Source organism: Thamnophis elegans, chromosome 2 (genome assembly GCF_009769535.1).
Source record: "Thamnophis elegans isolate rThaEle1 chromosome 2, rThaEle1.pri, whole genome shotgun sequence".
NCBI lineage: Eukaryota > Metazoa > Chordata > Lepidosauria > Squamata > Colubridae > Thamnophis > Thamnophis elegans.
Window position 1 is genome coordinate 2394719 of NC_045542.1, and position 14062 is coordinate 2408780.

The 14062-nt window shown below is 43.9% G+C and overlaps 1 protein-coding gene across 1 annotated transcript in view; it reads right to left on the reverse strand.

Annotated features, from left to right (window-relative positions):
• Window positions 1-12915, reverse strand: part of LOC116502716 (tetratricopeptide repeat protein 39A-like) — a 47522-nt gene extending 34607 nt beyond the window's left edge. The window contains exons 1-2 of the mRNA XM_032208616.1: window positions 12697-12915; window positions 749-844 (exon numbers count right to left, since the gene is read on the reverse strand). Of these exons, the coding sequence (XP_032064507.1) occupies window positions 749-844; window positions 12697-12728 (128 nt within the window). The 5' untranslated portion in view covers window positions 12729-12915. The remainder of the gene's footprint in view (window positions 1-748; window positions 845-12696) is intronic.
• Window positions 12916-14062: the final 1147 nt, after the last annotated feature.

Below are 14062 nucleotides of genomic sequence, written 5' to 3' on the forward strand. Positions count from 1 at the left end.
ATCCTATATACCATTTCAGATAAATGGCTGTCTCTCTTTAAAAGCCTCCAGTGATGGAACATTCACAACTTCTGAAGGCAAACTGTTTCATTGATAGATTGTTCTCACTATCAGGACTAAGAGCCGAGGTGGCGCAGTGGTTAAATGCAGCACTGCAGGCTACTTCAGCTGACTGCTAGTTCTGCAGTTCGGCTGTTCAAATCTCACCGGCTCAGGGTTGACTCAGCCTTCCATCCTTCCGAGGTGGGTAAAATGAGGAGCCGGATTGTTGTTGGGGGCGATATGCTGACTCTTTAAACCGCTTAGAGAGGGCTGAAAGCCCTATGAAGCGCTATATAAGTCTAACTGCTATTGCTATTGCTACTGCTATTGTGGAACACTTAGCACTGACTTTTCTGGAGACGCTAGAGGAATATAGTTTCCCTTATTTCAGATTTGAAAACAAAAAAAAAAAACCTCTAGCAAACCAGGTTAAATTCCTCGCCCCCCCCCCCCAGCTCCCCATTTCAGTTTGTTCAAGCTCAGTGTCTGAGAAGCAATTCTCCTCCCATTGCATCCCACAAATTTCCTTCGTCCCTGTAGTTGTGAGCACTGCACTCTCTAGTTGGAAAGCGCTGGAGGAGGATTTAATTCAACAGAAGAGCTAGAAACCCTGGGAATAGTGGTTGGGGGGGGGGGGGAGAAGGAAGCTGAGATCCTGCACTTGCCCTCCGTGCAGGATGAATCAGCTTTGGCACTTCTGATTTACCTGGCCTGTAGCATTTCCAAGCTCTTACTGAACTGGTTATGCAGGAAACAGTTCAGGGCCTCCATGCACTCTGCTAAGGCAGTCTCCAGGGAAGTGCTATAGGTGGGGAAAAAAAAGGAGAGAGCTAGTTATCACAGATGTTCTTCTAAGATTTGGAGCGATACACATTCTCTTGTAGCTCCTGTCCATTTATTATTATTATTTATTATTACTATCCCAATTACCTCCCACAGACCCATTAGATCTCAGAGGGTGGGCCTCCTCCGGGTGCCGTCTACCAGCCAATGCCACCTGGCTATTACCCGGGGGAGGGCCTTCTCTGTGGCAGCTCCGGCCCTCTGGAACGAACTCCCCGCAGGGATTCGGACCCTCACCTCTCTCCAGGCCTTCCGAAAAGCCGTCAAAACCTGGCTTTGCCGGCAGGCCTGGGGGTGATGAGTTCCCCTCCCCTCTCGACATGTATGGTTGTGCGACTATTGTCCACTTTTATTATTTGTATTTTGTCTTTTTATGTTCCCCTTTTTTTCCCCCCTTGAATTGTTCGCCGCCCTGAGTCCCTCCCGGAGAAGGGTGGCATACAAATAATAAAATACAAAATACAAATACAAATTAGTTTTTAGCCATTCCTAATGGGACTTTCCCTTAAATGGAACATTTGTTGTTGATGAGAAACATTAAGGCAAAAGCACAGAGATAAAAGATCTTCTACGTTTTGACTATTACTGGAAAATGTGGCCCAAGTGGGCAGCCATCAAAAGAGGCATTGATTTACCTATGTATGGGAGAAGCAGCTCTACGGATTTTAAGAGCAAGCTGCAGCATTTAATTCTAGAGATGCTCCCCTCCCCACCCCTGAAATAGTTCCCTACCATTAAAGATGTTATATTTCAATAGAAACAAATAATATCCTCATTTAATTAGTCTCACATGAGCTGTCGAAGCTGTAGATAGGAAAGCAACGACTTGCTCACTGACTGATAAAAAGAAGTGTAAATGTGCCCTTTTTTTCTAAAGCTATAAGAGAAACTTCCCAGATCTGAGGGCTTCCCTCCCTCCTATAGGGATCAGGAAATACCCTTCCTCTGCGGTTCTGGAAGGAAGCGATTGGCTCCTTGTCACACTTGTTTAGCTTAGGTGTCCTTCCAAAGACAGAATTTTTACCTCTGACAACACTAAGCAAACACAGGCTTTGCCAGCATAGTTACCCCACCTTACTCAAACAGGAATGGCCTTTCAACAAACTCTCCAACTGGTAAACTAGGTTTTAGGCTGCTGCAACCCCTGGGGAAATTTTAAACAACTTTTCCCGTGAATGCAGCGACCCAGAGTTTTATATTGGTGCTGTCTTGGTTTACATGATAATTTATCCAGCTTAGTTTCCTCTGCATTTACCCATTGCAGCTCTCTTCAAGATTCAAGACAAGGGTCTTCCCCAAATGTAGCTGAAAATGTCAAGAATTCAGTGTGCAATTCTTCTTAAAAAGAAGAACACTAGAAATTCAGTCACACACCATTTACATTTTTTTTAAAAAAAATAGTGGAGCACTTAGGAAACTACGGAAAGATTTGTTTTGACTGAGCTCAAAATTATAAAGGGTCACGAGTAGGAAATAGGAGAAAGTGCACCAACAAATAGCTAATATATGTAGAAAGCCACTAGGGGGAATGGAATGTAAGCTTGCAAATGAAGCAAAAAGCAACATGTATGTTGACATGAGAACCGGTTTGTTCTAGTGGTTAAAGCACCAGGCTGGAAACTAGGACAGTGTTTCTCAACGTTGGCAACTTGAAGATGTCCGGATTTCAACTCCCAGAATTCCCCAGCCAGCATTCGCTGGCTGGGGAATTCTGGGAATTGAAGTCCGGACATCTTCAAGTTGCCAACGTTGAGAAACACTGAACTAGGAGATTGTGAATTTTAATTCCACCTTAGGCATGAAAGCCAACTGGGTCATTTTGGATCAGGCTTCAGTGACAAGCCAGTCGGTCATTTCATATCACATCCAATGGATCAACTGTTGGTTGATCTGGGGAAAAAGTGGCATTTGCAGGAAAACACTAAGAAGAAAAAGAACAATGCCTGTGCAAATGTCCATTTGCTTTCCTTTCATGTTGCGTCCCATACAAGTGTACCCAGCGGAGCATAGGTTAGGTTGCATATGCTCTGTCATGAGGCCATGGGACTAAAAGGAAGAGCAGCTTAGAAGGGAGGAGTTACCAGGACTCTGACGTGGCTGAGTCTTTCCCACAAAGATGCATTGGGGGACGTTTTCCCGGAATGTTTTTCTCCACAGCCCCAACTGGATCTAGCCTGTTTTTGAACCTGGTCTTTCTTTTTCCAGTTTCTCTCCCATACCATATTTGCAGGGCCGGATTTTCCTATAGGCTAACTAGGCTTCAGCCTAGGGCCTCAAGGTCAAGAGGGGCCTACATTCAAATTGTTAGCAAAATTAAAATTACACTATTCTAACAACAGTGAACACTAAAACACTGAACCGAAAATAAGGAGAAATTCTACGCAGATGACTAATAAACAAACATAAAAATGTATTGGTTAAGATCGTTCCACGCCCGCGGCAGTTGGGGAGCCCGCCCACGTTCCCGGCACCGGCGGTCGGGCGAGAGGCGCGGCCGCTCCCAGTAGCCGCCCCGTCGACGCGGAGCCCACCAGCGGCCAGGCAGGTGAGGGCGAGGGGGGCCGAGCCGGGCAGCTGAGCGCAGCAGGGGAGGCGGCTGGCCTCGCTGCCTTTGCCGCAGAGCAGAGCCGCCCTCCGTTGGGAGGCCAGCTATATATATTGATATATATTGATATATATATCACAGTAATGATGTATTTTATTGTCTCTCATGTCATTTACAAACTTAAAAATGGGAGGTGAAAGGGCCTCATAAGTGGAATAGCCTAGGGCCTCTTTTCATCTAAATCCGGCCCTGCAGATTTGGTTCTGCTCTGTTTCAATTTTGGAGAATTATTCTGCTGACAGAGACGTGGCCTCCTCCGCACACACACACACACACCCAGTCCTTTGCATAATTTCTTCCAACATTCTGTTGGGTTTCAGGGAATAAAAAGGTGTTTTTGACTCTGCTGAATGTAAAAAGAAAAGAAAAAACGGAGTTACACAGTATCATCTTTGCTTTGTTGTTCTCCCCAAAAAGGAATGAAGCTAAGCGGAACAAAATGACACCAAGAGAGAACAGCTATTCAAGATACAGCAAATGTGGCTATCAAGAACACATTTAAATGCTCTTGCTGTATACATGGAAACATTCAAGAGTGGCTAAAAGTGATGCCAGTTGCCGGGACAGCTGACTGCGTTTTTAGCCCTTATTCTACCTCATCAGTGAAGCAGAGGTTCTGATGGCAGCAGAACTGAGAAAGGGAGAAACCATAGAAATAGAAAATGCTTTCTTCAAGCCAATTACTGGTGGGAGTCTGAGCGTTGGAGAAACACCAGCAAAACAGTGGTTCTCCTGTGGGAAGAGAAAGCAGGAAAATAAATCTTCAACTGCCATTCCGTGGGAGAAGTAGGTATTTTGAATGCCAGGGAAGTTCATCCCCCAAAGACCTGCTCCTCATCCTTCTCTTCCCCCACTGCTTCTATCACCAACCAGGGAAGAAGCCACATTCCTGCAGAAAAGCTGCCCTTGATTGCCAGCTGAAGAGTTATGTGGGAGCCAAGATCCCACCAGAGAAGCAGCTCCATCCACATCTGTCCAAGACTACAGGACGTGTCATCTAGATATATAGCAGCAGCACACAGATGCCACACCTTGAAACAACCATTGGAGACTCTTAGTCACAATGGCCAACAGTCCATTCCTGACTAAGGCCAGGTTCATAGATTTCTAGTTGTCTATTAGTTCAGTGTTGAACACCTGGTCTACAGTTCCAGAGTTTAGGCTCTGTGGCATTAAGAGTGATGGCCAGCCAATATCTCTGGGAAGTGCCTTTGCAGATGGTATTCCTGGGGTACAGTGGACCACTGAATACGGGGCCGTGGGACGTTTGGATGTCAGAAGAACTTACACTGAAAAGATTTACTTCCCCTCCTTGTCTCACCAAAGGTTGTCAGAGCAGTGTGAGAGATAGCAATAGCAGTTAGACTTATATACCGCTTCATAGGGCTTTCAGCCCTCTCTAAGCGGTTTACAGAGTCAGCATATCGCCCCCAACAACAATCTGGGTCCTCATTTTACCCACCTCGGAAGGATGGAAGGCTGAGTCAACCCTGAGCCGGTGAGATTTGAACAGCTGAACTGCAGATAACAGTCAGCTGAAGTGGCCTGCAGTGCTGCATTTAACCACTGCGCCACCTCGGCTCAGTGATGGCTACAGAGGAACATTATCCCCTTGGCAAAAAGCAAATGGCTCTGAATGTTAGAGATGTGTCATACCTTCCATGCTTAGCAGGAAACAGGACAGGCCTCCAACTCTAAATTAATCTTAGAACAACCAGCTGCAGATTAAATCATGAACACAGTTTACGATGGTAGGACTGGAAAAATACTGTTTGCAGAAGAAGAAGAAACTATGAAAGGAAATTGCGGGGATGGGATGAATGGCTGTCTTCACACTGGGGCCAGAAGGGACACATAAATGAGCCCAGAACCAAATTATCTGAAATCCGAAAGAGGTTTGTGAAGTTTATCATCTTGGAGCAACTTTTTAGGATGTTTTGAGAAAGTATAGCGTATGGGCCTAGTGCTAAAAAAAAACTGGAGAATGGGAAATCCTTAAAAGGAGGGGAAAAAGAAGATCTAGGCTGGTCTGCTTAATATCAATTACCAGACAAAACTCTGAAACATATAATTAAGCATCTGATCACTGAGTATTTGGAGAAGAATGTATTGTTGGCGAGAGCCATAGGCTTGTTAAGATTAAGTGATACCAGGCCAACATTTGTTTTTTGGGACAGAGTTTGGTTTATTGTTAGAGTGCAGTGAGCATAATGTATCTTCATCTTAGCAAAATATTTAACAGTCTTTTATGAGACCCCAGTAAGGGAGATGACGAACGGTGAACTGGAAAATGTTACCATTAGATTAGTACAGAACCAAGAAAATAATTAAACCCGATGATGTATCATGCTGAAAAGACATCAAGTTGAAAGCATATTTCAGGGATTCCAGTCTAATACCTATGCTGTTCAACGAATTTATAAAAATTTGGATAATAGAAAATATGATTATTACATCTGTGAACAAGGAAAAGATGGAGAGATAGCAAATGTCTTGGGGAGGGGGTAACGTCAAGATTCATGGCAACCTTGGCAATTGGCAGATAACATCAAAATGAATTTCAACAAGAATAAATTTAACGTTCTCAATTTGAGTAGGAAAACCTGAAGGTATAATTGTAGGATAGGGGGAAATGATCCTGGGCAGCTGTATGTATGAAAACAATCTGGGTGTCTTGATGGATGACTGACTGAATATAACTTTAAGTTCACTGAATCAATGTTGATTAGGCGAATTTATGATAATACTGCTATAATAACTTGTTAATAAATTCATCTGGATAAATAATTGATCACAGAGATGCCGATGGGGCACGGCAACTCTGTTATTCTATTGCAGCTAGCACTCCACTGTTAATAATTTTAACTTCCCCAAATTAAAGCAAAACAAATAAATTGGAAAAAAAGTTAGAGAACTTCCTTATAGGGTATATCAGTACTTTGTTTAGAAAACCCCAGGTCCCTAATTCTTTAGACCTAAAATTTCCACAATATTTGTTGAGGGAATCAAGGAAATTGAAATCCTACTTTTTAAAATTATTATGGCATCTTAAAATTACTATTCTTTGTAAAGCGAGCTGCTGCTGTTAGTTAGATATAATATAATGCGATACAGCTGTAAAAATAGCAAATGCCATCCTAGGTAGCATTGATAGAAGTATACCGGTAATAGCATGAAGTTATTGCTCCTTTCTAATATTAGGACTTATGGCAATCAATAACCATTTAATGATAATTCCACATCTTTGTCAAATTTGTCTCAGTCTAGGAACTTATTTTGCAATGTGGTAACTGCAGCAGAGTTCTGTATCGATACCAATTTGACTTACTCAAGAAAAATGCATGCCGTAGATGGCACATGTCACCGGAAAAATTAGTAAAGATGTTTAGAGATAAATCAGAGAAATGTTGGAAGGGTCAACAGGCAATAGGTTCCTATTATCATATGTGGTGGACATGTACAGAAGCAAGGGAATATTGGACTAAGATAAGAGTGTGGCTAAAGAAAATGTTACAACAAGAAATAGAATTTAGAACCAGAGATATTTTTACTAGGTATTATCCCAGAGAAATTTAAGAAAGAGGATACCGTATATACTCGAGTATAGGCCGACCCGAATATAAGCCGAGGCACCTAATTTTACCACAAAAAACTGGAAAAGTTATTGACTCGAGTATAAGCCTAGGGTGGGAAATGCAGCAGCTACCGGTAAATTTCAAAAATAAAAATAGATACCAATAATGTTTTTGAATATTTATTTCAAAGAAAAACAGTAAAATAGCGGTGTATTCAATGAAATACTTCACTCACCTCATGATGCTGATGTCCCGCTGTGATGATGATGTCCCGTGCAGCCGCGGGAGCGATGTCCCGCCTCCTATGACACACGGCACAGTGATTCCTATCATTGGATCACTGTACCAGAGGAGGTGGGACATCGCTATGTGGCTGCTTGCCATAACAAGGACGAGGTGGGACATCGTTGCAGAGCGGCAGGAGGGGGAGGAAGGGGAATCATAAGACAGCCCTGCATTACATTAGAACGTGAGGAGGGGGGATGGTGCGGTGCGCGCTGCGCGGCAAACTGACACAGAGGGAGGGGAAACTCACAGGGGCACCGGGCCATTCACGAGTGTCACCCAGCGGCATGGCCCCGCCCCTTTTTCTCCTCCATTTCGGGCAAATTTTTCACTGACTCGAGTATAAGCCGAGGCGGCTTTTTTCAGCCCAAAAAGTGGGCTGAAAAACTAGGCTTATACTCGAGTATATACAGTACCTATTTGATTATAGATGTAACTACTGCAGCAAGAATCGTATTTGCCCAAAATTGGAAACTAAATAAGCTACCAACAGATGAAGAGATAATAAAAAGATATTAGATTGTGCAGAGATGAATAGGTTGACAATGAAAATAAAGGATAAAGAGGAATCGGAGTACTTCAAGACATGGGGAAGATTTTATGATTGGTCAGAGAAAGGAAACTAGAAAAGAAAATAGGGAGAAGATATAGAACCCAGATGATGCACCGTTAAATGGAAAAGGCGAGGAGGAAGGGGAAATCAGAAAAGAAAATATTAAATATATAAGTATATATACAAGAGCGAGACACAAAGGGGGGGAAATATAGTTAGGATAGATTAGCGAAGGTAAGGGGATAAGAAATAATATTAAATTATATTTGGGTTTGCGGAAATACCATCCCAAGGAAACATAAACTGAGATTTGAAAGAGACACCTATAACAACAGAAAAGAAAGGGAGAGAGGAGGAGAGAATGAGAAGAAGAGAGGGGAAAGAAGAAAGAGGTAAGTAGAGGAGGGTGGAAGGGAGAGAAAGAGAAGCAGAGAGAGTAGGAAGGGGAAGAGGAAGAGTAGGAGTAGGGGAGAGGGAAGGGAAGAAGGAAGGGGAAGGAGAGGAGGAAGGAAGGAAGTAGAGAAGGGAGGGAGGGAGAAAAGAAAGGGAAAATAAGTTGGCGCTACAACAGGAGGAAAGGATGGTAAATAAAGCAACCCAAACTGTATATTATAACCTATTAAATGAAATAATAAATGTATAAGAATGATAAATGTGAAGAAGAATAACCATTATGTGAATGTATATTTAAAATGGTATGTAAGAGAATAAAAGATAAAAATTCAAAAAAGAAAGAAAGAAAAAATGCATGCCACTAAATTAACAGGTAGTTTATCTATCATATCTGCTTCCTGGATAGTGCAGCTACTTGTGAGAAACACAGAAGAATACAGATAACTTTGTGTTTTTGTAAACAATAGGAAGTCTAAATTCAGAGTGTACCAACTCAGTGAGTCAGGTGGTTTATCAGTTACTAGTAAACAATGGGAGCAAACACCAGGAACAGAACAGGACTACCACCGACACTGAGTCATGACAAAAATGGAGGTGATCATTAGATGGAAGCAAGGAGATGCAGAAAGGCTGCCAGATATAGTAGTACTCCCATTAAAAGGTGTTCACCATCCCAGTAATTAGCAAATGCAGCATGTACAAAGCCAGGCCATGCTTCAGCTCACACACAAGGCATAATCCAGTTCTTTTTGGAAGTGTCTGTGCAACAGAGGTGGGTTCCTACCAGTTCGCACCTATTCGGTAGAACCGGTTCGTCAAATCTACCGGACCGGTTAGAAGAGGTTCAACCAGTGGACCCGGAAAGCAGGCCACACCTACAGAAGAGCTTCCAACATTTTTTTGAAACCCACCACTGCTAAAGGGTTAGGGTGCAAGGATCTTGTAACTCAACAGCTTTAAGACTTGCACGCTTCAATGCCAGAGTTCCTGAGCCAACGTGACTGGAGGAGGAATTCTGGGAGTTGAAGTCCACAAGCCTTAAAGCTGTCAGGTTTGAAGACCCCTAGTTTTTTTTTTCTAAAGGGTTAGGGGTGTGAGGGTCTTGTAACTTGACAGCTTTAAGACTTGCATGCTTCAAATGCCAGAGTTTCTGAATAGCTACTTGAACCGACCTAAAGACTAATTCATAATTTCATATCCGGTCACATGGGCAGCAAGCCACTCCCATCCGGTCACATGGGTGGCAAGCCACTCCCACAAAGGAGGCCACACCCACAGAGTAGGTTCGAACAATTTTTGAAACCCACCACTGCTGTGCAAGAACGCAGTACTATAGAAAACGTTTGTCTCCCTGCCACTTTAAAAATCTCGTGTTTTCATTTTCATCAGCAGGTTAGAAATACATTTCCACCTTCACTAGATACATATATTTATGTGGGTATTAGGGGGCCAGAAGAAGTGCTAAGATGTATGATCTATAACTTAATTAACCAAGTACATGATGCACAACAAATTCAGTTTGAAAGCTATAAATTTGTCTGTTAAAAAGAAAAATTCATGCTGTATCTCTTCAGTGTAAAGGTTAAGCCTGGGAGACGCTGATTCAAATCCATTCTCACCAATAAAAGTTGATCAGGTGAACTTTTGTTCAGTCAATCTATCTCTCAGTTTAACTTATTTTATAGAGGAGTTATTAATTAGTTTTAAATAATTATAGAATCAGTAAGATTCAAGACAGGTAATTGTGAGATAAAAGTGAAGGAGAAAAAGAGGTGTGCATACTGATTTGTCTTCCTGGAGAAAAGTTGGCACATAAATCTAACTGAACAGCAGCAGCTCCCTCTACAAAGGATAGTAATTTTAAGATGCCGTAATAATTTTAAAAAGTAGGATTTCAATTTCCTTGATGTCCCCCAACAAATATTATGGAAATTGTAGGTCTAAAGAATTAGGGACCCGGGGTTTTCTAAACAAAGTACTGATATACCCTATAAGGAAGTTCTCTAACTTTTTTCCATTTATTTGTTTTGCTTTAATTTGGGGAAGTTAAAATTATTAACAGTGGAGTGCTAGCTGCAATAGAATAACAGAGTTGCCGTGCCCCATCTGCATCTCTGTGATCAATTATTTATCCAGATGAATTTATTCACAAGTTATTACAGCAGTATCATCATAAATCTGCCTAATCAACATTGATTCAGTGAACTTAAAGTTATATTCAGTCAGTCATCCATCAAGACACCCAGATTGTTTTCATACATAACAGCTGCCCAGGATCATTTCCCCTATCCTACAATTATACCTTTCCTGCTCAAATTCAGAACGTTAAATTTATTAACAATGTTTATTAACATTGATTCAGTGAACTTAAATTAATGCCAATCACTTCCTTATTCAGAGGTTGAGCACTATCTTTTTCATAACCACAGCTCCAGAAGAAGGAGCTCACTCCGAACTTATTTCTTTATATATATATATATATATATATATATATATATATATATATATATATATATATATATATATTTATATATTTATATATTTATATATTTATATTTGCAGGGTTTTTCTGCAGGTTAATTTTTAATTCTATTAAAAAGCAATTTAAATTGGGATGGGGACCCATTCTGAGGATTTCGCCTTGAGAGTTCTACTTACAGTCCTGCCACTGGGACAATCGACTTGGACATTTGCTGGGACATCCGTGTGACTGTTATCAGAACTAGAATGCTAATTTAAATAGGTCTCTGGCTCATTCCACGTAAGAATGGCTCTTCTAGTTCAGAAGAGTGACAATACCTGTGTATCCACATGTAAGGGAAAATGGGTCTGCCTCTCTAACTATTTCTACCATGCTGATGCCAGTGTGGCAGAGCGGATACAGGATTGGGCTAGGGTTAAAAACACAGGTTTACAGCTATTGGCTTTGATAGATTTTGGGCCAAGTTACTCTTCTTTAGCTCAAATTGCCTCTCAAATTATTATTGTGGGGAATAAATGGGAGGAAGTAATAAAACAGGGGTGCTTTAAAATTCAACTCTTAATTTTAGACTTCAGCAGGCAGATTTTCAATTCCAAGTGTTTGGTTGTTTAAATTGAGCTCCTATTGGGGAATGCAGATCTGACAAGACCTTCGATTATCTGATTAGAATTTTTAGAATGGAAAGCTTAGAGGTGAATCATTCTTTCCAAGCTCCTCGGGAGCCTAACCGAAGCGGAGTTCACTTGGGTTTGGGGAAAAGTTAGAAATAAGCTGAATATTTTAACTGCTCAAACGTCTGTTGTCTGGATTGGCGAAACCCCTATCGCAGTTCCCACCACGCAGCCTTGGATAGAGAGGGAGAGGAAGAGGAAGGAAAGCGAGAGGAAAGATCTTGAAAAGCTGGAGGAGGAGGAGGAAGAGGTCAGCAGGTGACCTTCCTTGGGGGGCTCCTGGACAGCGCTGGTCTTCTTCCGGCGTCCCCTCCCAAGGACCCCCTACATCAGTGTTTCTCAACCTTGTCAACTTGAAGATGTCTGGACTTCAACTCCCAGAATCCCCCAGCCAGCATTCGCTGGCTGGGGAATTCTGGGAGTTGAAGTCCAGACATCTTCAAGTTGCCAAGGTTGAGAAACACTGTTCTAAATCATGTTGCACTATAATAGACACATTTCAAAATAGCTTACATCAGTGTTTCTCAACCTAGGCAACTTGAAGATGTCTGGACTTCAACTCCCAGAATTCCCCAGCCAGCATTCGCTGGCTGGGGAATTCTGGGAGTTGAAGTCCAGACATCTTCAAGTTGCCAAGGTTGAGAAATACTGCCCTACATCTCTCCCAGCCCATCTCCAGCCCCAAATCCTACCATCCTACCGGAGCTTGGGCATCCTACACCTAGTCAACTGCCAGCTTTTAGGAAACTTTCCATCGGCTTCCTCAACCCCTCCCTCTGGATGGATGTCAAGACTCTCGTTTCTCTCTCTGCTCTTCTTTCCCGGAGAGCGCTGGGAGGGGAGAGGAGAGGCACCTGTGGCCTCCTCTCTGCCTTCGGGGGTTCGAGCCTCGGCTTGGGGAGTGGGGAGAGGGTCTCCCCCTCGAGGGAGAGCTTCGTGGCCAGGTGCCCAACGCCTGCAGCCTGAGCCACCTTGGCAAGACGGGAGGGGCCCCGGACATCCGCACCTCTCCGTCCTGGGCCGCTTAGAGCCACGTCCATACCTCCCTCCGTTGGTAGAGAGCGCTTTCCCCGGGTCCGTTGCTCTCGCCGCCCGCCCACCTGCCCGCCCGGGAGTGACTGCATTGCGGAGACCTGGAAACGGGCGAAGGAAGGGAAAGAAGCGGGGGACGGGAGAGGAGATGGGGGAGCCCAGGGCTTGCAGCCCCCGCGGCCGGCCAGCCGCTTCGCCCCCCCCCTCCGCCTTACCTGGCCCTCCGGGGGTCGCTTTCCAGAGCCATGCTGGAGGCATGGACGGACGGAGCCAGCCAAAGAAGCGGGACTCGCGGCTGCCGCTCCGAAGCCTCTGAGACGACGCGGCCCGGCCTGGGCAGACTCCGCCCCGCAGGTGCCTGGCTGCCCCTACCTGAGCCGCGCAGCGGAGGTGACACCGCGGCTCTTTCCTGGCTCCGTGGCGGAGTTTCCTTTCGAGTTGGGTGGAAGGTGGAAGCCGACAGCGCCACACAGTCGCTCTGGCCCTTCCCCATCCCTCTCGCCCAGCCACTGCGCCTTTCCGCATCGGTTTTTCCTGCGGGGGGGCTCTTAAAACTGCTTCCCTGTAGGAAAGATGTTGCCTGCCTTCTGGCTACTCAAGCAAAAGGGAAAAGGTCTCTCTGGGTCCCATCACCCTTTAAGGAGGGGATATGAAACACTTGCAGCCCTTGCAGAAACTCGACTGGATGAAGCGGATCGAGATGACTACATTCAAGAGATAAATGCTATCAACCTAGATTGGAGTTTGCTCAGAAGCGGAAATACACCAAGGAGAGGAAGAGTGGGAAACAGAAGGGAGGTGGGAAGAGAGGGATAGGAGAGAGGGTAAGGGGGGAAGATGAGGAGGATGAGGATGAGGAGGAGTGGAATGTAGAGAGAAAGATGGGAAGAGAGGGATAGGAGAGAGGGTAAGGGGGGAAGATGAGGAGGATAAGGATAAGGAGGAGTGGAATGTAGAGAGAAAGATGGGAAGAGAAGGATAGGAGAGAGGGTAAGGGGGGAAGATGAGGATGAGGATAAGGAGGAGTGGAATGTAGAGAGAAAGATGGGAAGAGAGGGATAGGAGAGAGGGTAAGGGGGGAAGATGAGGAAGATGAGGATAAGGAGGAGTGGAATGTAGAGAGAAAGATGGGAAGAGAGGGATAGGAGAGAGGGTAAGGGGGGAAGATGAGGAGGATGAGGATAAGGAGGAGTGGAATGTAGAGAGAAAGATGGGAAGAGAGGGATAGGAGAGAGGGTAAGGGGGGAAGATGAGGAGGATAAGGAGGAGTGGAATGAAGAGAGAGGAGAAGGAGAAAGGAAGGGGAAGTAGAGTAGAAAAGGATGACGGAGGGAAGAAAGGAGGTAGGAGAGAGGTAGAAGGAAGAGGTGTATGGAGAGCAGAAGAGCTAATAATGGGTTTTTATTTTTGGGGGGCGTTGATGACAAGAGGAACTGATGTAATCATTATTTATTACTATATGATACTGGCTATGGATAGTATACATGTGAGTGTATGTTATGAAAATGGAAATAAAAATGTTTTTTTTAAAAAGATAGCAATAGCAGTTAGACTTATATACCGCTTCATAGGGCTTTCAGC